The sequence below is a fragment of the Nothobranchius furzeri genome, chromosome 5 (genome assembly GCF_043380555.1).
Source record: "Nothobranchius furzeri strain GRZ-AD chromosome 5, NfurGRZ-RIMD1, whole genome shotgun sequence".
Lineage (NCBI taxonomy): Eukaryota > Metazoa > Chordata > Actinopteri > Cyprinodontiformes > Nothobranchiidae > Nothobranchius > Nothobranchius furzeri.
This window is the reverse complement of record NC_091745.1, coordinates 73799674-73822062: the sequence shown is the minus strand read 5'-3', so window position 1 is coordinate 73822062 and position 22389 is coordinate 73799674. Positions and strand designations below refer to the sequence as shown.

Sequence of the window (22389 nt, the reverse complement as noted above, 5' to 3'; positions counted from 1 at the left end):
AACCCTGGTTTACTCACAGAGCTTTCACAACACAGTTGTAATAAAAATAGGGAACAACATAAAAATATCACAATAACCTGAAATACGTATTGGTAAAACGTGTAGCACAGAATGCAAATAGTTTTCTCTTTTCTGGGTGCATGTAAAGACCCTCGCTTGGCCACCAAAAACAGTAACCCCCCCCCCCCACACACACACACACACACACACCACCCCCGTAATTGTCAAATCCGGTGAGGCGGGACTTAGTCCCGGGTATCCATTCCATCAGTGAGCTGATCTCGATCATTCACTCAGAGGGCCCCACTTTGGGCGCCAAATTGTTGTGGAAATTTTCACCGAACCGATGAAGTACAAAAAAAGGTAGAACGTTCCATCTTTTGTATTGTTTATTACCAAATGCATAAAAGTGTTCGGGTCCCAGTCTATGAAGGTCACAGAATGAGCCAAAAATGGAAGAATACACACAACTTTATAGTCCTGCAGGACACACACACATGCTGACAAACAAATATGAATAAATGGCCTGTATTTGTTCTTTACCCATTCACACACACGAGTTACGATGTAGGCACAGCCGCCCTGGCGTACTGGCAGCAGCAAGGACTGCCAAACACTGGCGCCACCGGCAGTGGCATGTCCAGATCTTGTAAAATGGGGTGGCCCAGGTGAGGCACAACTTTGTGCATGGGTGGCACCAATGGTTATGCTTTTTTTGTTTTACCCCCAAGCCTTTTGTGCACAATGAAAAGCCTATTTAAAGGTAAATTAGTGTGGTGGAACCTGGGGTGGCCAATCAGATTTCAAGGGTGGCATGTGCTACCCCAGGCCACTCCCTGGACACGCCCCTGGCCACCGGTCCCTCCGACCACCACCTGCAGGCAAGGCGGGTTAAGTGTCTTTCTCTAGGACACAACAACAGCATTCTCTGGTCAGAACTGGGATCAAACCTACAACCTTCTGTTCTGGACAACCCGCTCTACCTCCTGAGCTACGGCTGTCTAAAGCCTCCTCTCCCCATCTTCCTCCTCCCTTTCTCCCCTCCTTCCTAGACATGGCAGAGATAACTGAGCTTAGGCATCTAGGCTACCTGACCAGCTGGGTGCATGGTGAGTGTGAGTGGGTATCTGGCTGGACTGTGGAGAAGTTAACCACAATAATCAAAACAAGTCACATGTAAAACATAAAAAATTTCCATCACAAGTTCTAATTTTTGTGTTGCTCAAACTCATTTTCTTGACTTGTAGAACAGCTCATCAGTCATTTCTGTGAACCTCAGCTGCCAGCGAATTTGGTGTTAAATGAGTGCAGTGTGATCGTTTACATGAAATTACCTCATCATCATCATCATCATCATTACTGTCATCCAGCAATGAGAAGAAAGTCATGAGAAAAGTCAAGAGAGGAGGTCTCAGGATGCTTTCAAACTAAAAGTCGGATTTTGGATGAAACGAGAGCAAGAGAAGCTGGGAAACGTGGAGGCTTGCAGACGAGGGGCTCGGCTTCTGTGCAGGGTCTCAGCAAAGAGAGATGGAGGATAAGATCGAGGGAGAGAACAGGTTGACACGACAGTTTCACGATGAGTCATTTGGTGACATTTTAGTGAATAATGCCCCGACACGCTTCTGCTCTCCACTCAGTCGAGCTCAGAGGGTCGTAGGTAACATCGCGTTCTGGCTTCTTCATCTACGGTAAGATGAAATGTTTCCTACTTCTTTTATGCTGAATACCTTTGATCTACTTTGCTCTAAAGTTGGTTAAATTACTGAACTTCCTAATCTGTGTCACGTTTTAAGTCAAATACAAACCTTGTGTTGCTTCACAAATCGAGTGTGATCACAAAGAAAAAACACATTTCAAATGGTTTTTTTTGCTGCTTTGTGACAATATCTGACACAACCTCTTGTGTTCTCTCTTCCTCCTGTCGTTCACCACTTCCCAGATGCCGCCTCTCTGCTATTTGAGGTTCCTCTTGCTGTGCTGTCTTCCCTCTTCTGGGCTCTCCCTTCATTGTAACCAGAACCAATATGCCTGGCCCACAGAGTCACCCACAGTCTGCTGCGACAAGTGCTCACCAGGTACAGAAAGTTCTTCGTGTCGTCCTAAAGACCAGACGATGACAGGAGTTGATCATGACCCAATGTGTGTCCCTCAGGTTCTCATATGGAGTCAAGACCACCCGGCTCTTGTAAAATTAATTGCAAACCATGCACAGGTGATCGATTCATGGATTCCCACAATGTGGAGATGAGCTGCAAAGTTTGTGACATTTGCAATAAACGTGAGTAACTTGAGATTTAAAAAATGTGCTTAAATGTGTTCTGCTTTTTCTATTTAAAAGGAAGAAGTGTCTCTTTTTGTGCGATAAGTTACCAGATAAATGATTTGCCACATCACAGGGGCACGTAAAACGGGTACTAACATCAGCATCCAGCACATCTGACGAGTCGGTTTGGTTTTGATTTGAAGATGCAAACGATGGATGTTTACTGTAAAGGACGCTGTGGTTCATTTTCATGTGTGAACTCTGGATCTGCCTTCAAGCTGCGGTGTGTCAGTGAGTCATCTGTTACTCTGACCGCTAAATTTGACCAGTTTCAGAGAAGAAGCTGGTAGAGAGCACAGGCTGCTAGTAGACGAGGTTTAGTATTAGAGAAAATACACAAACACATGTGAGGGAATTTCTCGTTTGAGCAGAAAGAGGGGGGAGACAGTCAGACAGAGACGAAAGACAGAAGGGGAAAGGTGGTCCGTCAAATCATCTGTGAAGCAGCTTGAATGTTTGGAGAGCGCAGCAACATTTGTGTTTGTAAAACAAAATTTGGGGCTTAATTTTCTTTTTTGCGAGGCTGTCATATTCTGCGGGTGGAGATGGCAGACCATGTGTGGTGGTGGGTTTCAGGAGGAAGAAGAGCAGGCATGGATGAAAAAATAAAAATGGTTTAATTGTAGAACGGGAGCGACAGGACAAAACGAACATGCACAAACAATCAACAATGATCCGACGAAGACAGCAACAAGGAGGGAGGTATAAATACACTGGGGAAAATCAGGAACACATGGGCAGAGTAATGAGGGACAGGTGAGAACAATAAGGTTAATCAAGGCAGGAGAGACACAGTCAGGAAGGCCGGGGCGGATCATGACAGAGGCAGAAATATACCCTTAGGCCCTGTCCACACGTAGCCGGGGATCTGCCAAAACGTAGATATTTTTCTACGTTTTGGCCTGTCATCCACACGAAAACGGAGTTTTTTCACACGAAAATGGATCTTTTTAAAAACTCCGGCCAAAGTGAAGATCTGCGTTTTCTCCGTTTTGGGTGTCTGCGTGTGGACGGACAAAACCGGAGTTTTAAGGTCCGCAACGTCACGTTCTGCGACAAAAAAATGCTGACATCACGTGTGCGACCTGTGTTTACACTAGCCGACATCATGGAAGCCCTCAGAGCTGCGCTCTGTCACTACCCGATCCATCAATTGTCCAAGCGCTTTTTGCTTGTTTGTTTTTGCAAGCGGAATTACTGCTCCTCGCAGAAGACCACAGACGAAGGACGAGGTTAAGAACGGGGGAAGTACTGCCGCCTACAGGTCTGGCATGTCCTTAACAACGTATTTATCCGGGTACGTGTGGACAGTTTTTTTTAAAAACGAGGTGGTGTGGATGTAAGTTTTTGGAGGGGCGGATATTCGTTTTTAAAAAACCCCGGCTACGTGTGGACTAGGCCTAGGCCTTAGTCAGTGGAAAGAAGAAAAAAAATGAAAACTTCAGAAAGAAGCTTAGACGCAAATTTAAGCTACCATTTGATCAGGTCTCTTTGCTTCTGCAGATGAGCAAAAAACAACTGTTGTTCTTAATTCTAAATGTCACCGTGGAAAACAGGAGATTCAGCAGCAGTTTGTAAATCTAGATTTCTGCAGGCATCAGTGTCTCATCAGACGTTTTAGAACCTCCTTCGATATTGTGAACTCAGTGGTTTCATACGTGCATGTCATTTTACAGTAGCGGCAGTGTTTTTAACCAGACGCACACGTGTTTTGGTAAAAAAAAAATCTTTAAAGTTCAAATGATCAGCGTTAGGATCTAAGGAGAAAGGAAAGTGGGTGTTTGAAATGTCAAAAAACGACACTTTCAGGGGCCACGGCATCAATCAACGCACAAAGAAACCGTTTTAGTCGGAAATAATTCAGCCTACGCAGAAATTTCACACGTCGTACAAATGTTTCTGTTCTGCTTTTTTTTTCATGATAGAGCGAAAGTGCATGATCAATGAAAAACAAAACATTTAGAGCTCAGATCACGAGGATAAGCATCTTTATGAAGTACACTGCAAAAACTGATTTCTAAGAAAGTAAAAGAAGTCTTAAAATATTTTATCTTATTTTTAGTTAAAAAAGTGTGTGTGTGTGTGTGTGTGTGTGTGTGTGTGTGTGTGTGTGTGTGTGTGTGTGTGTGTGTGTGTGTGTGTGTGTGTGTGTGTGTGTGTGTGTGTGTGCGTGTGTGTTTGTGTGTGTTCTCCGTCCCCAGTGAGTCGTGGTGGATGGCTGCTTATACTGAGCCAGGATCCTCTGGAGGTTTCTTCCTGTTAAAAGGGAGTTTTCCTCTCCACTGTTGCTAAATGCTTGCTTAGTATGAGGATTGCTGTAAAGTCACTGACACAGACTCACCCATCTCGACTCATGACAAGGAAGGCTAGCTGTTGGTTTAGCGTCCAGGAAACAGCAGAGAACGTCTTAGCTAGTAGAAGCCAGCGTTAGAATTAGCAATTCCACCACACAGCATAAGTTCCTCCAGGCTTGTGTTATTTGCGGAGATAAAACATCAATGTTGCAAGTCAGTGGTAGAGTTGCATTGCTGTCATCCAATCTCAGACAAGATGTCCAAATATCAGGAAATAAGACTCCAGATCCTGCCGTCTGAAATTCAGCTGTGATGTGGCGCACCAGTGATTTTCTTCCCCAGAGTACGACACATTCATTCCTACTAGAGACCACTGCAGATGTATTGATTAAACAAGTGTTCAACACCTTAAAAAAATGTACCTTTTTTAAGTGCTGATTTAACAGATTTAAACATGTTTTCTAGACTAAAAATACAATAATACATCCAAACACAAGGTTTGCATGTTCCTGAAAATCCGTTTTTGCAGTGTAATGCTTTCCTTTATTCATAAAAAAGTCAGAATTTTAGGTTTAGACAGATTTTTTTAAGCTTCTGGAGACTGACAGCTGTCACCTTAATATGCATTTGTGTTATTTGATGTCTAGTTTTCGGTTTGTTTAGTCAGAAGCTGATTTTCTGTGTAAGAAATAAATAGTTTCATCAAAGGGAAACAGTGCTTTGTGCAGTCACAAAGAGGAAGTGATAACATAACCAGCTATGATTTTAAACTAAAACCTTCACCCAAGTTTTGTGAGTCATTCAGAACCTTTTTCATGCGAGTCACGCCTCAGAGCCCCTCCTGTTTTGCAAAAGAACGATGAGATTTTATCTTTCCTATCTGTAACTATGTTCATTTTTTCCTCAGCTAACTTTGTGACAGAGACCAACTGTACCTCCACCCGTAACACGGTCTGCAAGTGTCAAACCGGCTATACGTGCACGGACGAGACCTGTACCAAGTGTGAGCTGATACCGACACCCACCAATCCCACCCCAGCTACAAACACTGCAGGTGAGACACACCTGCTCTGCACACTTTTACTACCAAATGAAACTTTCTCTAAATCTAGTTGCTGCTCAAATAAACTCGCGTGTTTAGTGGGACACTACTTTAGGACCAGCATGGAGGTGGAGCACTACAGAGGTGGTTAAAGTTGTATATTTTTTTACATTTGTGGCACCGCACCCAGAGTGATTATTGGGTAGGAAATGTGGTTATTCTCAGTCATGAACCCTGATAGTATTTAAATGTAATTAAAAATCACTCCAGAATATAATTTAGAAGCTGGTTTTTTTTTATGCTTTAAAGTCACGTGCAACAAAAAGAAGCAGCACAAGTTTTAATCCTGCAAAAATAATTTCTGGAAACTTCTCCAGCAGATTCATCAAATCACTGTTTTTGTTTTCTGTAAAGTTTTGCCAAGTAAAAAACATTCAGTTATGTTAAACTGCTAAATGGATTAGAATTTCTCTGACATTTTAGCATCTTTAAAGAGTAAGTCACTCCCAAATCAGCTTTTTTTCCTGATAAACTATATAAATGCGTGTCTAATCATGCTGCAGACACGTGTAGTCAATAGATTAGCACTGTACTGCATTTTAGTTAAAATTTAAAATTTCTGCCTGAAACTGTCAGTGTTGTGTCGTTGTCAGGTAAAAACTCCGCACTGCAGTTGAATTTAAATCTGCCATCACTATTGGCTAAGAGGTACCTTAGAATGTTAGCTGGTACCATATGATGTCACAATGTCGCTGTGAGCCTATGTGTGCGTATTTGTTAGCGGCTCCGCCCTCTCGGTCTGCTAGGCAACAGCATTTGTTGCATTTTTCAAACAGGAAGTGGGAGTGGAGTAATACTCTGGTAGGGGGTGACTCGCTCTTTAAGCTCAAATTTTAATTTCATTTGTTACAATTTAGGCCTTTGTTTTCAGTCTAATAACTTCCTCAAGCTGACAGTGTAGTTTAACTTTTTCAGACACTTTGCATCCCTGGTGACAAAAATGAGTAAATACTCTGAAAATATAACAAGAACATCTAACTCTGTGTCTAAAGACACAGAAATTAAATCAGGTTTGCAAAGTTGTTTGTTACACAACAATGAATGAATGAATGAATGAATGAATGAATGAATCAATCAATCAATCAATCAATCAATCAACCAATCAATCAATCAATCAATCAATACTTTATTAATCCCAGAGGGAAATTAGAGTTTCAGTACGCACAATTCAGACATCAGACATACATGGGCAAGACACATGACAAGAATTGGTGACTGTGGTCATTCGCAACCCGAGTCGCGCTACCTTACTAGAGATAAGAGGATCACGTGAGGATTGGTTCAGGTGGAGGGAAAAATGCACTTCACAGTTGCCCTCCCACCAGGAGGGCAACTTTGCTCTGCAAAAAAACACCTCAACAAATATGCAACAGACTTCAGACAACACAACATAACATGAGACTCCAATAGGAAGGGGGGGGGGATCCTGTTTCCCCCAGCGAGAGCAGCCACCTGGCGCTCATCTACTGTACAGTCACAGGTGGGAGGGAGATCTTGGGAGAAGCGAAGAGCACATTGACTCCTGCAGATTGATGACCTCGCCAGGCTGAAATCCACCAATACGAAGGCGGGGAGTGTAGGTCAGGTTTTCACAGCATCTGTCTGCATTCCTTCATGGGGGTTTGTTGTTTGCAGCTCAAGGCTAACAGGGTGTCAGATTCAGATAGCAAGAATTTGTTTGGGTCAGCCTGAGATAATTTTCCTCTCTGCCTTCAGTCTTTAAACTGATCATTCCAGTCCTTCAGTGAAGCCAATTTTGGGTTTTTAAACCTGTCCATACCGTCTGGTGACTCTCTCCGAGATGACATCCATTTAAATATTCAGATATGTACTTTATGTTTTATTTTCCTGATAAGAACCTTAAAAGTCAGAGTCTTGTACTGGCGTGAAGAAGGTCACGAGGTCATGTGGTCAGTACAGTCGTAATTCCAAAGAGACCTGGTGTGGTCAGATGACCCGTTTATAATAGATAACAATTTTATCAGCGATTGGGCAACAAGATTTTGTTATAGCTGCTTTTCTGAATGTAGGGAAGAAACATTAACAGATCTAACCTCAATAGTCACTGAACGTGAGTGAAACAGCAGCCAATGAACACGAAAGGCTAAAAGTTAATTGGAAGTGCCATTGGAGTTAGAAAGAGACACTAAACTGAGAACATTCTAAAGAATATGAAGGATAAAGTTAAACGCTATTCTATTACATCGTACAGCAAACAGAGGGGCTAGCTGCTAGCGCTGACAGATAATCTGCTCCCTGTCAATCAAAAGAACACGCCCCTAAATAGTCATGATTTCAAGCTTTACATCATTCATACCATCCCTGTCAGAGATGTCATGACAGTAAACCTAAAATAGATTTTTATTTTATGTAAAGTTGGCATTTTCAACATGGGAGTCAATGGAAACTTACTTCTTTCTGGAGCCAGCCCCTCGTGGATAAGGGGGGAACTGCATTTTTTGCCAATATCGCAAATTGTCTTCACTTTTGGTGGGCGGAGTTTCTCCCTTAATTTTTACTTATAGGGCGGGACTTCAAATGTTACTCTTTTGCCAGCCACTAGAGGGCAGAATACAAGTTGCTCTCTAACTTCATGCACTGATCAGCTGTTTGTCCTCCTTTCAGCCATGAGATCCACCACCTCCCGAGTTCCAAATCAACCTATCAAAGGTGAAGAGATCACGTTAGCGTTGCATCAAAACGATTTCAGCTCTCCCTTGGCTTGATACTGACGGCCTCATTCAAACATCCACAGATACGGTGCTGTTCCTGGTGATCGTTGTTCTTCTGTGTGCTGGAATAATTCTGGTTGCTCTGACAAAAATGAAGCCCCTTCTGCACTGGGTCCGGTCCAATCACGGTCAGTACAAAGGCAGCACAAATGAAATAAAGCTACAGCAACATGAAAGAGAGGAGTTTAACAATCCTGATCGGTTTTACACATTTTGACATCATTCAGTTCGTGCAAGCATGGTTGAGCGTCACGGCTAGCTACATTTACCTGGAGAAGAAAAAAAAAGTGCGAATGTTTTAAAGATCTGAGAACTTAAAGAAACACAGGGCAGTTTCCCTCTCCTCCACCCTACTGGTTGAAAGTGGAATTACAACAGTTTTAAACAATACTGCTCCCTGCTGTAGCTAGTGCTAACAACGAGCTAACACTAACATGAGCCAACTAATACAAAAATAAACCACGAAGAAAAAAGATTCACACAAAAATATTACAAGTCCCATAGCAACAAAGCCAGGTCACCATCAGTCCATAATTTTGTAGCCTCCTTTAGCTCTCTTAAACTAGCGTAGGCAATGTTCACTCTGGTTTTAACTCTTTGCTTTGACTCCTCCTTGAACCGTCACCTTATCGTGGTGGAGGAGTTTGAGTGCCCTAATGATCCTAGGAGCTATGTTGTCTGGGGCACTTAGTGCCCCTGGTAGGGTCTCCCATGACAAATTGGTCTTAGGTGAAGGGTGAGACAAAGAACGGTTCGAAGGATCTTTCATGGCGGTTAAAACGAAGAGTCGGAGTACCCGGCCCGGAGGGTTACCGGGGTGCCACCCTGGAGCCAGGCCTGGGGTTGGGGCCCGTGAGCAAGCGCCTGGTGGCCGGGCTTTCGCCCATGGGGCCCGGCCGGGCCCAGCCCGAACCGGATACATGGGCTCGTCCAACTGTGGACCCACCACCCGCAGGAGGAACATGAAGGGTCCGGTGCAATGCGAATCGGGTGGCAGACCAAGGCGGGAGCCTTGGCGGTCCAATCCCCGGACAAGAAAACTAGTTTTTGGGACATGGAACATCACCTCGCTGGCGGGGAAGGAGCCGGAGCTTGTGGCAGAGGTTGAGCGGTACCGGCTAGATATAGTCGGACTCACCTCGACACATTGCATTGGCTCTGGAACCCAAGACCTGGAGAGGGGTTGGACACTCTACTTTGCTGGAGTTGCTCCGGGTGAGAGGCGGAGGGCTGGGGTTGGCTTTTTGTTAGCCCCGAGACTCTCTGCCTGTGTGTTGGGGTTTACCCCGGGGGACAAGAGGGTAGCTTCCTTGCGCCTTCGGGTCGGGGAACGGGTCCTGACTGTTGTTTGTGCTTATGGGCCAAATATCAGTTCAGAGTACCCACCCTTTTTGGAGTCCCTGGGACGAGTGCTAGATAGTGCTCCATCAGGGGACTCCATTGTCCTGCTGGGGGACTTCAATGCTCACGTGGGCAATGACAGCTTGACCTGGAGGGGTGTGATTGGGAGGAACGGCCCACCTAATCTGAACTCGAGCGGTGTTTTGTTATTGGACTTCTGTGCAAGCCGCAGTTTGGCCATAACGAACACCATGTTCGAACATAAGGATGCCCACCGGTACACTTGGTACCAGGGCAGCCTAGGTCACAGGTCGATGATAGATTTTGTAGTCGTATCATCTGACCTGCGGCCGTATGTTTTGGACACCCGAGTGAAGAGAGGGGCGGAGCTGTCAACTGATCACCACTTGGTGGTGAGTTGGATCAGATGGCAAGGGAACATGCCGCGTAGACCTGGCAGACCCAAACGCATAGTGAGGGTCTGCTGGGAACGCCTGGCAGAAGAACCTGTCAAGACGGTCTTCAACTCCCACCTCCGGCAGAGCTTTGACCACGTCCCGAGAGCAGTGGGGGACATTGACTCCGAGTGGGTCTTGTTCCACTCTGCCACCAGAGGTTCGGGGAGCCGTCAGGCTGAAGAAGGAGGCCTACAGGGCGTGGCTGGTCTGTGGGTCTCCGGAGGCAGCAGACAGGTACCGGATAGCCAAGCGGGGTGCAGCAGTGGCAGTTGCCGAGGCAAAATCTTGGGTGTGGGAGGAGTTTGGTGAGGCCATGGAGAAAGACTATCGATCGGCTCCAAAGAGGTTCTGGCAAACTGTCCGGCGCCTCAGGAGAGGAAGGCAGCAACTCGCTCACACTGTTTACAGTGGGGATGGGGAGCTGCTGACGTCAACTGAGGCTATAGTCGGACGGTGGAAGGAATACTTTGAGGAGCTCCTCAATCCCACCAATGCGCATTCCGAGGAGGAACCAGAGCTGGGAGGCCTGGGGATGGACTGTCCGATCTCGGGGGCAGAAGTTGCTGAGGTAGTCAAACAACTACACAGCGGCGGAGCCCTGGGGGCGGATGAGGTTCGTCCTGGGTATCTCAAGGCTATGGATGTTGTAGGGCTGTCATGGTTGACACGTCTTTACAATATTGCGTGGTCATCGGGGGCAGTTCCTAGGGAGTGGCAGACCGGGGTGGTGGTCCCCATCTTTAAGAAGGGTGACCTGAGGGTGTGTTCCAACTATAGGGGGATCACACTCCTCAGCCTCCCTGGAAAGGTCTACGCCAAGGTACTGGAGAGGAGGGTCCGATCGATAGTTGAATCTCAGATAGAGGAGGAGCAAGGTGGTTTTCGTCCTGGCCGTGGAACTGTGGACCAGCTCTATACCCTTGCAAGGGTGATGGAGGGGGCATGGGAGTTTGCCCAACCAATCCACATGTGCTTTGTGGATTTGGAGAAGGCTTATGACCGTGTCCCCAGGGGCACCCTGTGGGGGACGCTCCAGGAGTATGGGGTGGGTGGCTTTCTGTTAAGGGCCATTCAGTCCCTTTACCAGAGGAGCGTGAGTTTGGTCCGCATAGCCGGTAGTAAGTCGGACCTGTTCCCAGTGAGGGTTGGACTCCGCCAGGGCTGCCCTTTGTCACCGGTTCTGTTTATCACTTTTATGGACAGAATTTCTAGACGCAGCCGTGGTGTGGAGTGTGTCGAGTTTGGTGGCAGGAGAATCTCGTCTCTGCTTTTTGCGGATGATGTGGTCCTCCTAGCTTCATCCAGCTCTGACCTTCAGCTCTTGCTGGGTAGGTTCGCGGCCGAGTGTGAAGCGGCTGGGATGAGGATCAGCACCTCCAAATCTGAGACCATGGTTCTCGACCGGAAAAGGGTGGCTTGCCACCTCCGGGTCGGGGGAGAGGTCCTACCTCAAGTGGAGGAGTTTAAGTATCTCGGGGTCTTGTTCACGAGTGAGGGTAGGAGGGATCGGGAGATCGACAGGCGGATTGGTTCGGCGTCTGCAGTGATGCGGACGCTGAGCCGATCTGTCGTGGGGAAGAGGGAGCTGAGCCAGAAAGCCAGGCTCTCGATTTACCGGTCGATCTACGTCCCAATCCTCACCTATGGTCATGAGCTTTGGGTAATGACCGAAAGAACGAGATCGCGGATACAAGCGGCCGAAATGAGTTTCCTCCGTAGGGTGGCCGGGCTCAGCCTTAGAGATAGGGTGAGGAGCTCGGACATTCGGGAGGGACTCGGAGTAGAACCGCTGCTCCTCCGGATCGAAAGGAGCCAGTTGAGTTGGTTTGGGCATTTGGTCAGGATGCCTCCTGGACGCCTCCCCGGGGAGGTGTTTCGGGCATGTCCTGCCGGCAGAAGGCCCCCGGGTCGACCCAGGACACGTTGGAGAGGTTACATCTCCAATCTGGTCCGGGAACGCCTTGGGGTCCTGCCGGAGGAGCTGGTGGACAAGGCCGGGGAGAGGACGGCCTGGAGCTCCCTAATTGGGATGCTGCCCCCGCGACCCGGACCCGGATAAGCGGAGGAAGACGAAGACGAAGACGAAGCTTTGACTCCAAAGACATTACTCTTGCAGGCTTCGCCGTGATGCCAACGGAAAAAAACAGACTTCTTTATTTTCCCTTCTTCTTGTGCTTTTAATTGACGATAGGCGAACTGAAAATGCTAACCACAAGCATTACAGTTAACAGCCATAAAGTAGGTGAAGAGATCCCCCTAGGACACCTACCCGCTCCACAAAACTATCGAGTGTGGTTTTTGGTCAGCAGAGGCTGCAGAATGGTGTCAAATGTGAAACTGGTCAAGTTTCTACCTCAACAATCACTGAAATCACTGTTAAAACTCTAGCTTAAAGTTTAAAATAACTATCTGTTGTTACTTTAACTGAACATTTTTTATTTTTTCTTGCTGCTCAGGTTACTTTCTGGCTAAAAAACCCTCCTCAGGACCTTCAAGTTCAGAGGATGTAGACGTGTCCAAGCCCATCCAGGAGGTTTGTGGGAAATGTGACCAACCTCTAGAAATATGTATAAAAGACTAGAACCTGAAGCCGGATGGCTGCAAACTAAACAGAACGTTCAGAAACGAGACAGGTGCAAATGGAGAGAATCGGCACTCCAATCCGTTTAAGGACAACCAGGAGGACTACACGTGGTCTGAGACGGAGACGTCTCCTCAGACGGGACGAAGGCAGACGTCTCTGACGTTATAACAAAGAAAAGCACAAACTGATGCTCTGGGAAAGTTACATGCTCTAAATGTAGAGTGGGACGTTTTATTTAGTTATGCATGAGCAGCTTGTAACAAACAACATGTATTTCCTATGGCAGACAATATTATACATATTTGCACTCATGCATATGAACAATACTAGTACCGAGATTCTCATTCAACAAAAAATAACTACATGTGTTCAATCGTTAGACCTGTGTGTACATTTACATATACATCCTAAAACAGACATATGTTTGTATGGTTACGCACGCACACGCACACACACACACACACACACACACACACACACACACACGCATTTGTAAAGTGTACATAGAGTTCTAAGCAGCAGTATTTTTATCCACATTATGAAAGTGAAATGTAAATGTTTTGTAATGACTTACATCGGTTTGATTCAGTTTTTTGAATCAAATTAAAATTGTATTTCGCCCAAAAAGCTGATTAGTCAGAACAAGGATCATCGCTGACGAAGCTCTATTATTTACAGGATTTCTTAAATTATAACTTACAAAATAGATTCACTAGGATAAGTACAATAAAGTTTATCTTTCACCAAATAGAATATTTACTAAGACATCACAATATAACTAGACACATTGTGTGTGTGTGTGTGTGTGTGTGTGTGTGTGTGTGTGTGTGTGTGTGTGTGTGTGTGTGTGTGTGTGAGTGTGTGTGTGTGTGTGTGTGTGTGTGTGTGTGTGTGTGTGTGTGTGTGTGTGTGTGTGTGTGTGTGTGTGTGTGTGTGTGTGTGTGTGTGTGTGTGTGTGTGTGTGTGTGTTTTCTGTCTTCTCGATCCCCAGTGAGTCGTGGATGGCTGCTTATACTGAGCCAGGATTCTCTGGAGGTTTCTTCCTGTTAAAAGGGAGTTTTCCTCTCCACTGTCGCTTTATGCTTGCTTAGTATGAGGATTGCTGTAAAGTCACTGACACTAGTCAATGACTTGATGCAATTTGCTGGGTTCCTTATATGGGAAACATTATTGCTGATTGGCTTAATGAACTGACCTGAATTGGAATGTTTATTATGTGAAGTGCCTTGAGACGACTCTTGTCGTGATTTGGCGCTACATAAATAAACTTGAATTGAATTGAAATTGAAAAATAAACAACAAAACAAAAGATCATATTCCAGGGAGTTTTCCAGAGTCTGAAGAAAATCTGTTCTATAGAGAAAGATGAATCACCTCCACCTTCGTCCGGTCGTTTCCACAGCTTTAAACCTCTTTACACGACTGGATCTTCTGAACACCAGCTTGTCCTTCATAAAAAAATCCTTAGAGATCATCACACCCCTCCTCCTTCGACACGTGGCAGTCCTTTCCCTGCTCCTGGGAGGGGAAGAAGATGTTGTCGATCTCTCCGCTCCTCTCCTCCTCAGAGAGATGAATGCTGGGAGAGGACGTGGGATGAAACACGGGACGATCTTTATCGTCCTCCTCCTTGTTGCTCGCTCTTTCGGCTCGTTTCCCGCCCAGCATAGTTGGCCCGACCTGGCCTGTGAATTGACTGAGCAGGCTGAATATGACGGTGCCCGGATTGTGGACGTGAACCGGTCCTGTGGCGAAGATGAGCAAAGAGATCCGTCAAAGCCATAAATATATCTGTCTTAATCGTAAATCAGACTTAGTGAAGATCTATCTGGGTGCTTCAGCAAGGCTAATGCGTGTATTAAAAAAATGGACGGCAGTATTTCGGTTTTCTGATGCACATGTAAACGCACTGAATGATTGGATTTGACAAAGTACAAGTACTGTAATAAGGTCAAATTTTTTTAGTATCTGCATTTCTACTTAAATCTTTTTCTTGAGGCATAGTTTTTACTTTTACTCCAAGCAGTTATCTGTACTTTCTACTCTACTACATTTTATAAAAATTAAAAAAAGGTAAAAGTACTTTAATTTGCGTGTTTCTGACCTTCACCCCACCACCGCTCTGACAGAGACCGGCAGCACACACTCTTGTCCGCACCGGACTGCAGTTCCAAAGGTAAAAGTACTTTCATCTGTGTTTTACTCCCTTTCCCCCGATCAAACAGCTAATTTCCACACACCCAACACATATTTAAACGTTTACCATTTTACTGATAAAGACCAAGTTCACTTGTTTTTTAAAACATTTGCAGTGGTCTGTAGTATGAATAAATGCATTGTGAGTTGATTTCTGTGGGGGAAAAAAGCGATTTTGAGTCTTATTTCCTGATATTTGGACATCTCGCTTCTGATTGGCTAACAGCAACGTGACTCTACCACGGACTTGTTTTATCTCCACAAACAAAACAAGCCTGGATGAATTCTGCTGTGTGGTTCTACGACCCCCCAAGGCGCTTCTCAACACAGTCAGTCATTTACCCATTCACACACACATTCACACGCTGGTGGGAACGAGTTACGATGTAGCCACAGCTGCCCTGGGGAGCACTGACAGAGGCGAGGCCTGCTGCCACCAGTCCCTCTGACCACCATCAGTAGGCAAGGTGGGTTAAGTGTCTTGCCCAAGGACACAACAGCAGCATTCTCTGTGCGGTGGAGTTGCTAATGCTAATAGTTAGCTTCTACTAGCTGTGATGTGCTCTGCTCTCTCCAGGCCATGAAACCAACAACGGTCTTCCCCGTCGTGAACCAAGATGGGCGAGTCCATGAATGTTCATTTACCGTGTGACATAGACCTGACTGGCTTTTCTGACCCGAGCATTTTTCTGTTGGTGGCTAACGCAGGAAATCGGAGTAGAAGACTAATTTTAGGCTCAGCTTGCATGTGAACCTCAGAGTGACCAATCATATTTAAAAAATAACAAGTAAAAAAAAACGGTTTCTCAGTGAACTTAGACTTTAAATACTTTTACTTTTTCACTTGTAAGTACAGGGGAAAGGCATACTTGAATACTTTTACTTTAGTCAAAAATTTCTTGGATACTTCCACTTTTAATTGAGTACAGAAGTTTTTTACTCCTTTATCTGTACTTTTACTTAAGTACAACAAATCAAGTACTTCTTTGAACCACTGGCTAAAGACCTTTAAGAGATATGAGCACAGTAATAACACTTACTACAGCTCTTTGTAGTAGTACAGCTGCATCTTTACTCCTCATTTCTTCTTCAAGATTCAATGTGACTCAAGTATTTCACGTAAAAAGATCTTTTTTTACTCAGCGTTACCTAAACTTGAAGCTGAAAGGGGCGACGGCTGCTGCTTTGCACTGAATGAGTCTCCGGGGAACGGATGAGTCGACTCGTTCGACCTGTGAGACGCATCTTGCCCTTCCTAAAGAAGAAAAACATTGTTAGCTTGTGAGAAAATACATAAGTAACAAGCTGTTTACAAACACAGAGTCCTTAACTTACCTCATTACACAGCTTGGCGATAGCTGGAAAACAGAAGGTAAGTGATGAGTAACAGAAAGCTGGTTTCAGACATTCGGCGATGACTCATCATTTACATCATTTATGTAGCAAGAAAAAAAGTCAGAAAAGTCTTTGGCCGCTCTCATTTCTGATCTGTTCAGTTGAAAAGTTCATTTTGAGATGATTCTGTTTGAGTTTAACTCCAGAGACGGTCCGGGACATAAAAGGCCGTCTTACTTTGCCTGAAGCAGGTCTCGTCTCGTGGACGATGGATGCAGAACAGGATGGCCAGGGCCACACATCCGATCAAAACCACCGGAATCAAAATGGCTGCTAGTAGAGCTGTGGAGGTAAAAAATAAAGGGTTAAGGCTAAGCTGGAAGAGCTGACAAACAAAGACTGATGGTCCTCTTAACATTTTGTAAGTTGTCAGTAAAATTAAAAAAAACTTTGTATGAAAACATCTTAAAGGCTTATTATTACTAAGCCACCGTGGACTCCCAGCTGATTCAAAAATATTTGTACGTTTTATTCTAAATGACTCTTTTCCCTAAAATTTTTAGGATTGACTGAAACAAGCTGATAACCCTCCGTCTATTTTTCACAGCGGAGCTCAGACATCACTCTCCTCTGTGATGCTCTACAGCTCCTCCTGGTGGATCCCAACACATACCCCCTGTCAGAAAAGATCCCTTCAGGCAAGTCTGAATGGTCTTCCCCTTGTAGGATGTGCCCGGAAAAGGCGACTAGGAAGCATTCTAGTCAGATGCCTGAACGACCTAAGGCAGGGGTAGGCAACCCCGGTCCTGGAGAGCCGCAGCTGGATCAGGTGTGTTCAGCCAATTAGAAGCTGCAAGTTCATGCATGGCTGGAAAACATGCAGGACTGCGGCTCTCTAGGACCAGGGTTACTTACCCCTGACTAAGGTGACAGCGTCTGATGAGGAGGAGCAGTGGCTCGAGCCTGGCCCCCCGTCAGGGTGAAGCTTATTCCGGATCCAAGACCCAAATCTCATGATGTCAGCTGATGGCTGGAACGAAGATGGACTAGTAAACTAAGAGTCCCTTCAACCACCAGCGGCAGGTAAGGAGAGGGAAGTGTCTTGCCCAGGAACACAACATCAGAATTCCCTGCAGGAAGATGGGACTGATCCTGCAGCTGTTACTGGACAACCTGCTCTACCTCCTGAGCCACTGCTGCCCCCAGCCTGTCCAAAGGACTTTCTCCTGTTAGTACAACACTAGAGGTCAACAATGAGGTTATTTTATTTCTACTATTCAAGTTTGGGAAGTTTTAAAATATCAACACAGAACATTCAGCTCCCTTCATTTGGTGGCCTTATTATTAAAGGGGGGAAAACTTTTTACTGCTGCCTCCGTAACTTTGGAACTATAAACATTTTTAATTCCAATAAAACTAATTTTTGCTGAATCAAAGAGCAACAAAATGGACTGAAAAATTAAAATCTATTTTTTGGGAGATTCCTTACCAGAACATATGATGGAGATCCTAATTATGACAATAATTGCTCTCCTAAGCTTCATTTGCACTAAGATGCTGCAAAGATGGTCCACATAAACCCAGATGTTCAAAATTCACACGTTTGAATAAGTGGAAATAAGTTGTTGGACCAACAGACATCATACATGTAGAGGCCCCGTTCACTAGTGCTGCCTATTGGAGCTGATGTAGGAGTGGGCCACCATCTTGGATGGGTCTTCGTTTGCCCCAAAGCATTTATTTCTACTGAGGAAGGTGTTTACTCAGCTAAAAAAAACACACACATTTTATGATGTTTTTTTCACAATATAGACATATAGTACGGCATGATTGTTAAAATGTTAATAATTTAATCATTTTATATAAAATTCCAACAGGTAGGCTAGTAAAGTCAATAGTAATCTCCTGTGATCTATTTTCAAAAGTGCGCCAGTTGTTCCAACTGTAGGATGCACAAAAAAACAAACCAGACATAGTTGCTCACCCTGCGTTAACTCCAGCTGGGTTTGGAGAGTGACGAACCCACCCAACATGGCGGCAACGCTGTCACCTTCAGCACCCAATGGGGCAACTATGTATTGATGTCGATGGTCGGAGTCCTAACACGATCAATAATGTTGCAAAAATGATCCTAAATGTTCGACACGTTCAACGGTCCTTTTGCATTTCCCCTGTTCTCATTCATACGCACCTCCTTTGGGATTTGAGCTGGACTTCGTTGATTCAGGCTGACGGCCACACCTGAAAGAGATAAAAGTAAAAAATCCCAACAACTCTCTAAACATTTTAAACAACATCCAGGTAAACCTCTGACTCACCTGGGGTACCTGCAGGGTTCTGTTTGACCCGGGGGAGGGATCGGTTTATCATTGCCTGAGCTTGCTGTTGCTGCAAAAGCAAAACCACCAGGGTTTAAATTTGATCAGAGAAGGAATGCATGAAACGTTGCTGGATTTTATAGGAATTTAATAAACTCCAGTTTTGCTTCTTGGCTGTTTTTAATCACATTTTATCTCTCACCCACACATGCACACACACACACACACACACACTTGAATTTTAACCTTTAACGTTTCATTTTTAGCCACCTGGGGTCGGGGAATAATTTGTGGGCACAATAAACCTAAAGAACAAAACAAACAAACACAAAAAAAAACAAAAAACAATCGTGTTTGAAGTCTCTGTGAACCAAAACAGGAAGTGTGCCGGCAGCAGAACAAAACCAATAAACTCAAACGTGAGATTATTCACATGCTGGGTCAGCAACTGTAGATTTCATATTTCAAGGTTTTTAAGAGAAATCAAAAAGTCAAATAGTGAAAATGAGAGACTTTAATAACTGGGCTCAGGCTTCTAATTATGTATTATTGTACCCTGTTTATTACGGAGGTGGAATTTATTTATTTTTTGTCATGTTTGAACTTTTAAAAATTGCGATCAGACTCTGTTTTGTGAAAAGCTCAATCCCTTAATCCCAAAACCATCTCGTCTCAAACCTAAAAAGGCGATTTTATCGGTATTTACCATTTGGATGTTGTTCTTGTTCACACTGCCTGCAGTTGCTCGACAAGGGGACCGTGTCTGTGCATCTGAAACCAGACTCACACTCACACAGCAGAGGGGTTTTACTGGTGCAGTTCTGAACCACTCTCAGATGATTTTCTGACAAAAACAGTTTAGGTCAAAGCAGACATTCGGGTCTGAGTGTGCAGAGACCGAGCAGATTCATGCAGATGTTTGTACCTGGTGAGCAATCTCTGAAGCAGGTGTGACAGTGCTCCTCTCGGTTCCAATCAGTCGTGTAGGATCCATCAGAACAGGGTGTGCAAGCGTTGCAAGACCTGAAGTACTCACCTGACAGAACAGAAAGAAACAAAATCTGATCAACCGGATGGAAGCAGGTGCCAGGAAAGCCTGCAAGCCCTGAGCACATATCAATTAAGGAAGTGGTCAGCTTAAAGTGAGCATGCAGAGTGCGTCATTTTTCATCCAGAGAGCAAAGAAACGCTGATGCCTTGAAGGAACTTTCTTCTGAATTGTTTAAATGGTTAATTGCATTTGATAGATCGCCTTCTATGGTTCTACAACCCCCCAAGGTGCTTTACTACAAAAACAGTCATGGCCATGCACACACATTCAGACGCGATGAGCTACAGCGTAGTCACAGCTGCCCTAGGGCGTGCTGACGGAGGCGAGGGTGCAGAGCACTAGCGCCACTGGTCCATCCAACCAGCACCAGCAGGCAAGGTGGGTTGAGTGGCACTTCCTCTGCCACTGTCGCCCGGTATTTAGGCATAACAGTGAGTCAAAACATTTTTTTTTACCTGCAGGACATTCCGTACACATTCTGTCTCCATCCATGAAGCTCCTTGGTGGCTGATGGTGTGAACACAAATAAAAAGATCTTCATGCAGGATCCATCACTAAACATGACCTGTATTTAATATCAGAAATATGAGCTGTGATGTGTTTACCATGGGAGAGGTGAGAGTCAGCAGAGCAGATATCACCACCCAGAAGTATTGCACTAATCCCATCCTGTTACCAGAAAGAGGTAGAAAAATACATTTTAGTACTCAAGAAGAGTTTATTTTATGCAAATTGTCTTCAAACATCACTCAGGTAAAGCAGACGATCATCTGCAAACATGATTAAAATATTCTATCATGAAAAGATTTTACCTTCGATGTGTCTTGCTCCGCTTCTACTGTAAAGTCAACGTCTTCTAGTCTGCTTCTTTCTCTCTGTCTTCTTGCTCACTCTAACCCATCCTATGAGTCATTATTTCCTTACCTGGTAACATCTTCCTGTCTTTCCCGCCCCCTCTCACCATCAGCGTGCTGCCGTGATGTTTGTACGTTCAGCTCTCTTGCGCGCACAGAAAACCATCATCTGACTAACTTTTGAGGATCAAAGTCTCACCGTTTTCCGTTGAAACTGTAATTTTTGACAAACACTGCAGACAAAACGGCCGTTTGCACGGCAAACAACTCGATGGAAGAAAAAAAATCATTGTGACAGTTGTTTTTTCTTTCAGACATCAGCTGCTTTAGACTGGCTTTCGTTAAATTTCCTCTTGTTGGATTACTTTTAGCCAATTTTTAAATGCAACTGAAGGGTAAAGTTACTCACATTCTAAGAAAAGAGTGAAAATACCTAAAATATCTGTCTGCGCCAACAGCGAGCGGAGGAAAGTGGAGTCATAGTCTGAATGAACTGATCCTACACATGCATCAGGATTCACACAAAATAGTTATTTTAGTAACAGTGACACATTGACTACAGGTCACTGAGACAATGCAAGGATGGGGTCACCGGCCTGGAACTGGGCTGTCCCCCCAAGAGCAACAACAGTCACCCACAGGCATGGACGTAATTTTTTTTTGGGGGGGGGGGGACATGTTCCCCCCCCCACTTTTTCCAAAGTCAAGTTTGGACCCCTGCACTTTTTACCATCCAAAAACAATATTACACTATATTAAATAGGCAGTGGTTGAGCTCTAGGACCAAGTAGAAAACAACCGTTTGTGTTAAAGCCTGTTTCCCATTAGAACATACTGTAAAGATCCCCCTCCCCGTCTCCCCCCCACTTCTAAAGTGAAAATTATGTCCATGCCCACAGGTCTAATTTAAAAATCAAAACTCACCACTGAGTATTGTTTAAAATGTTTTTTTCTGTCACTATTTAAGAACCACACTTGTGTTGATATGGATTTGAAAATTCTATTCCACCTTTATTATTGAAGCACTTTAAAAACAGAGTGCTGCCTTAACCCTAACCCAAAGATCTGTACCCCATATCACAATAATAACAACAAATGCAAAAGAGTAACCGTAAAAATCATTTCCAGCAACAACTGATCAGCTGACCTGAGAGAGCGGGGGAACATACGACTGCAACAGTTCAGACAGCTACGGAGGGGAGAAGCACTGAAGATATTTAAAAACAAATAGAAGAATTTAAAAAATCAATCCTAAAACAAACTGGAGCCAAGAATGAGACTTCAGACTGAGTAAGACACAAAGCTCATTGCAATAATCTAAACAAACGGTGATAGAAGTGTGAGTTAGCGCAGAAAAGGTTTTACATGGCTAGTTATGTCTAAAGAAAAAAAAACAAAGTTCACCAATGTCAACACCAAGGTTTGTTGCCACAGGTGTGAGTCCAGGTCTACATGAGGTTCCAAACTTTCCAGCATTACTAGACATCCAAGCCTTGATAGCCATGATGCACAACTATTTTTTTCCTGATTCTGTGGGACTTGAGTCAGCAGCGTAAAAACAGAAAGCAACGCCGTACTTCCTGAGAACTAAACCCAGAGGAAGTGGGTACAATGAAATAAGAAGAGGTCCCAGATTAGACCCCTGAGGCACTCCACATGTGAGAGTTCTGGGGAAGACTCAGCAGATCCAACACAAACAAGGATGACCTAAACTTCTCCAAAGCAGCTGAACCCCAACCCAATAACATACTTTACAGTGGATACCAGCTCAGTGGCCTAGTGGTAGAGTGTCCACCCT

General features: G+C 44.7%; 2 protein-coding genes and 1 long non-coding RNA gene across 3 annotated transcripts; 2 read left to right on the top strand and 1 right to left on the bottom strand.

Annotated features, from left to right (window-relative positions):
- The first annotated feature begins 1416 nt into the window (after positions 1 to 1416).
- LOC139069879 (uncharacterized) lies at positions 1417 to 2275 on the top strand. The gene is made up of 3 exons (XR_011520549.1): positions 1417 to 1691; positions 1943 to 2078; positions 2156 to 2275. It is a non-coding gene; the product is annotated as an uncharacterized lncRNA (long non-coding RNA).
- A 203-nt stretch (positions 2276 to 2478) lies between these two features.
- On the top strand, positions 2479 to 13320 carry LOC107379448 (uncharacterized). Its single transcript, XM_070551940.1, has 5 exons — positions 2479 to 2557; positions 5528 to 5674; positions 8348 to 8392; positions 8478 to 8582; positions 12710 to 13320. The coding sequence occupies exons 1-5, from the start codon at positions 2479 to 2481 to the stop codon at positions 12832 to 12834; spliced, it is 501 nt and encodes a 166-aa protein (XP_070408041.1). The 3' UTR covers positions 12835 to 13320.
- A 363-nt stretch (positions 13321 to 13683) lies between these two features.
- On the bottom strand, positions 13684 to 21166 carry si:dkey-260g12.1 (tumor necrosis factor receptor superfamily member 5). The gene is made up of 11 exons (XM_015950203.3): positions 20550 to 21166; positions 20343 to 20406; positions 20193 to 20244; positions 19612 to 19722; positions 19393 to 19530; positions 18687 to 18756; positions 18560 to 18609; positions 16606 to 16710; positions 16369 to 16391; positions 16183 to 16288; positions 13684 to 14582 (listed from the first exon to the last, which is right to left on the bottom strand). The coding sequence occupies exons 2-11, from the start codon at positions 20403 to 20405 to the stop codon at positions 14302 to 14304; spliced, it is 999 nt and encodes a 332-aa protein (XP_015805689.3). The 5' UTR covers position 20406; positions 20550 to 21166; the 3' UTR covers positions 13684 to 14301.
- Positions 21167 to 22389: the final 1223 nt, after the last annotated feature.

What these genes read in the sequence shown, in the direction of transcription:
- si:dkey-260g12.1 (XM_015950203.3), bottom strand. Translation starts at nt 20,405, where the DNA reads ATGGGATTAGTGCAATACTTCTGGGTGGTGATATCTGCTCTGCTGACT. An exon ending in CTTCAGAGATTGCTCACCAG is followed by an intron (nt 19,531 to 19,611) that starts GTACAAACATCT and finishes TGTTTTTGTCAG; the next exon opens with AAAATCATCTGAGAGTGGTT. An exon ending in CGAGACCTGCTTCAGGCAAA is followed by an intron (nt 16,392 to 16,605) that starts GTAAGACGGCCT and finishes TCTGTTTTCCAG; the next exon opens with CTATCGCCAAGCTGTGTAAT.
- LOC107379448 (XM_070551940.1), top strand. Translation starts at nt 2,479, where the DNA reads ATGGATGTTTACTGTAAAGGACGCTGTGGTTCATTTTCATGTGTGAAC. An exon ending in CCCAGCTACAAACACTGCAG is followed by an intron (nt 5,675 to 8,347) that starts GTGAGACACACC and finishes TCCTCCTTTCAG; the next exon opens with CCATGAGATCCACCACCTCC. An exon ending in CTGGGTCCGGTCCAATCACG is followed by an intron (nt 8,583 to 12,709) that starts GTCAGTACAAAG and finishes CTTGCTGCTCAG; the next exon opens with GTTACTTTCTGGCTAAAAAA.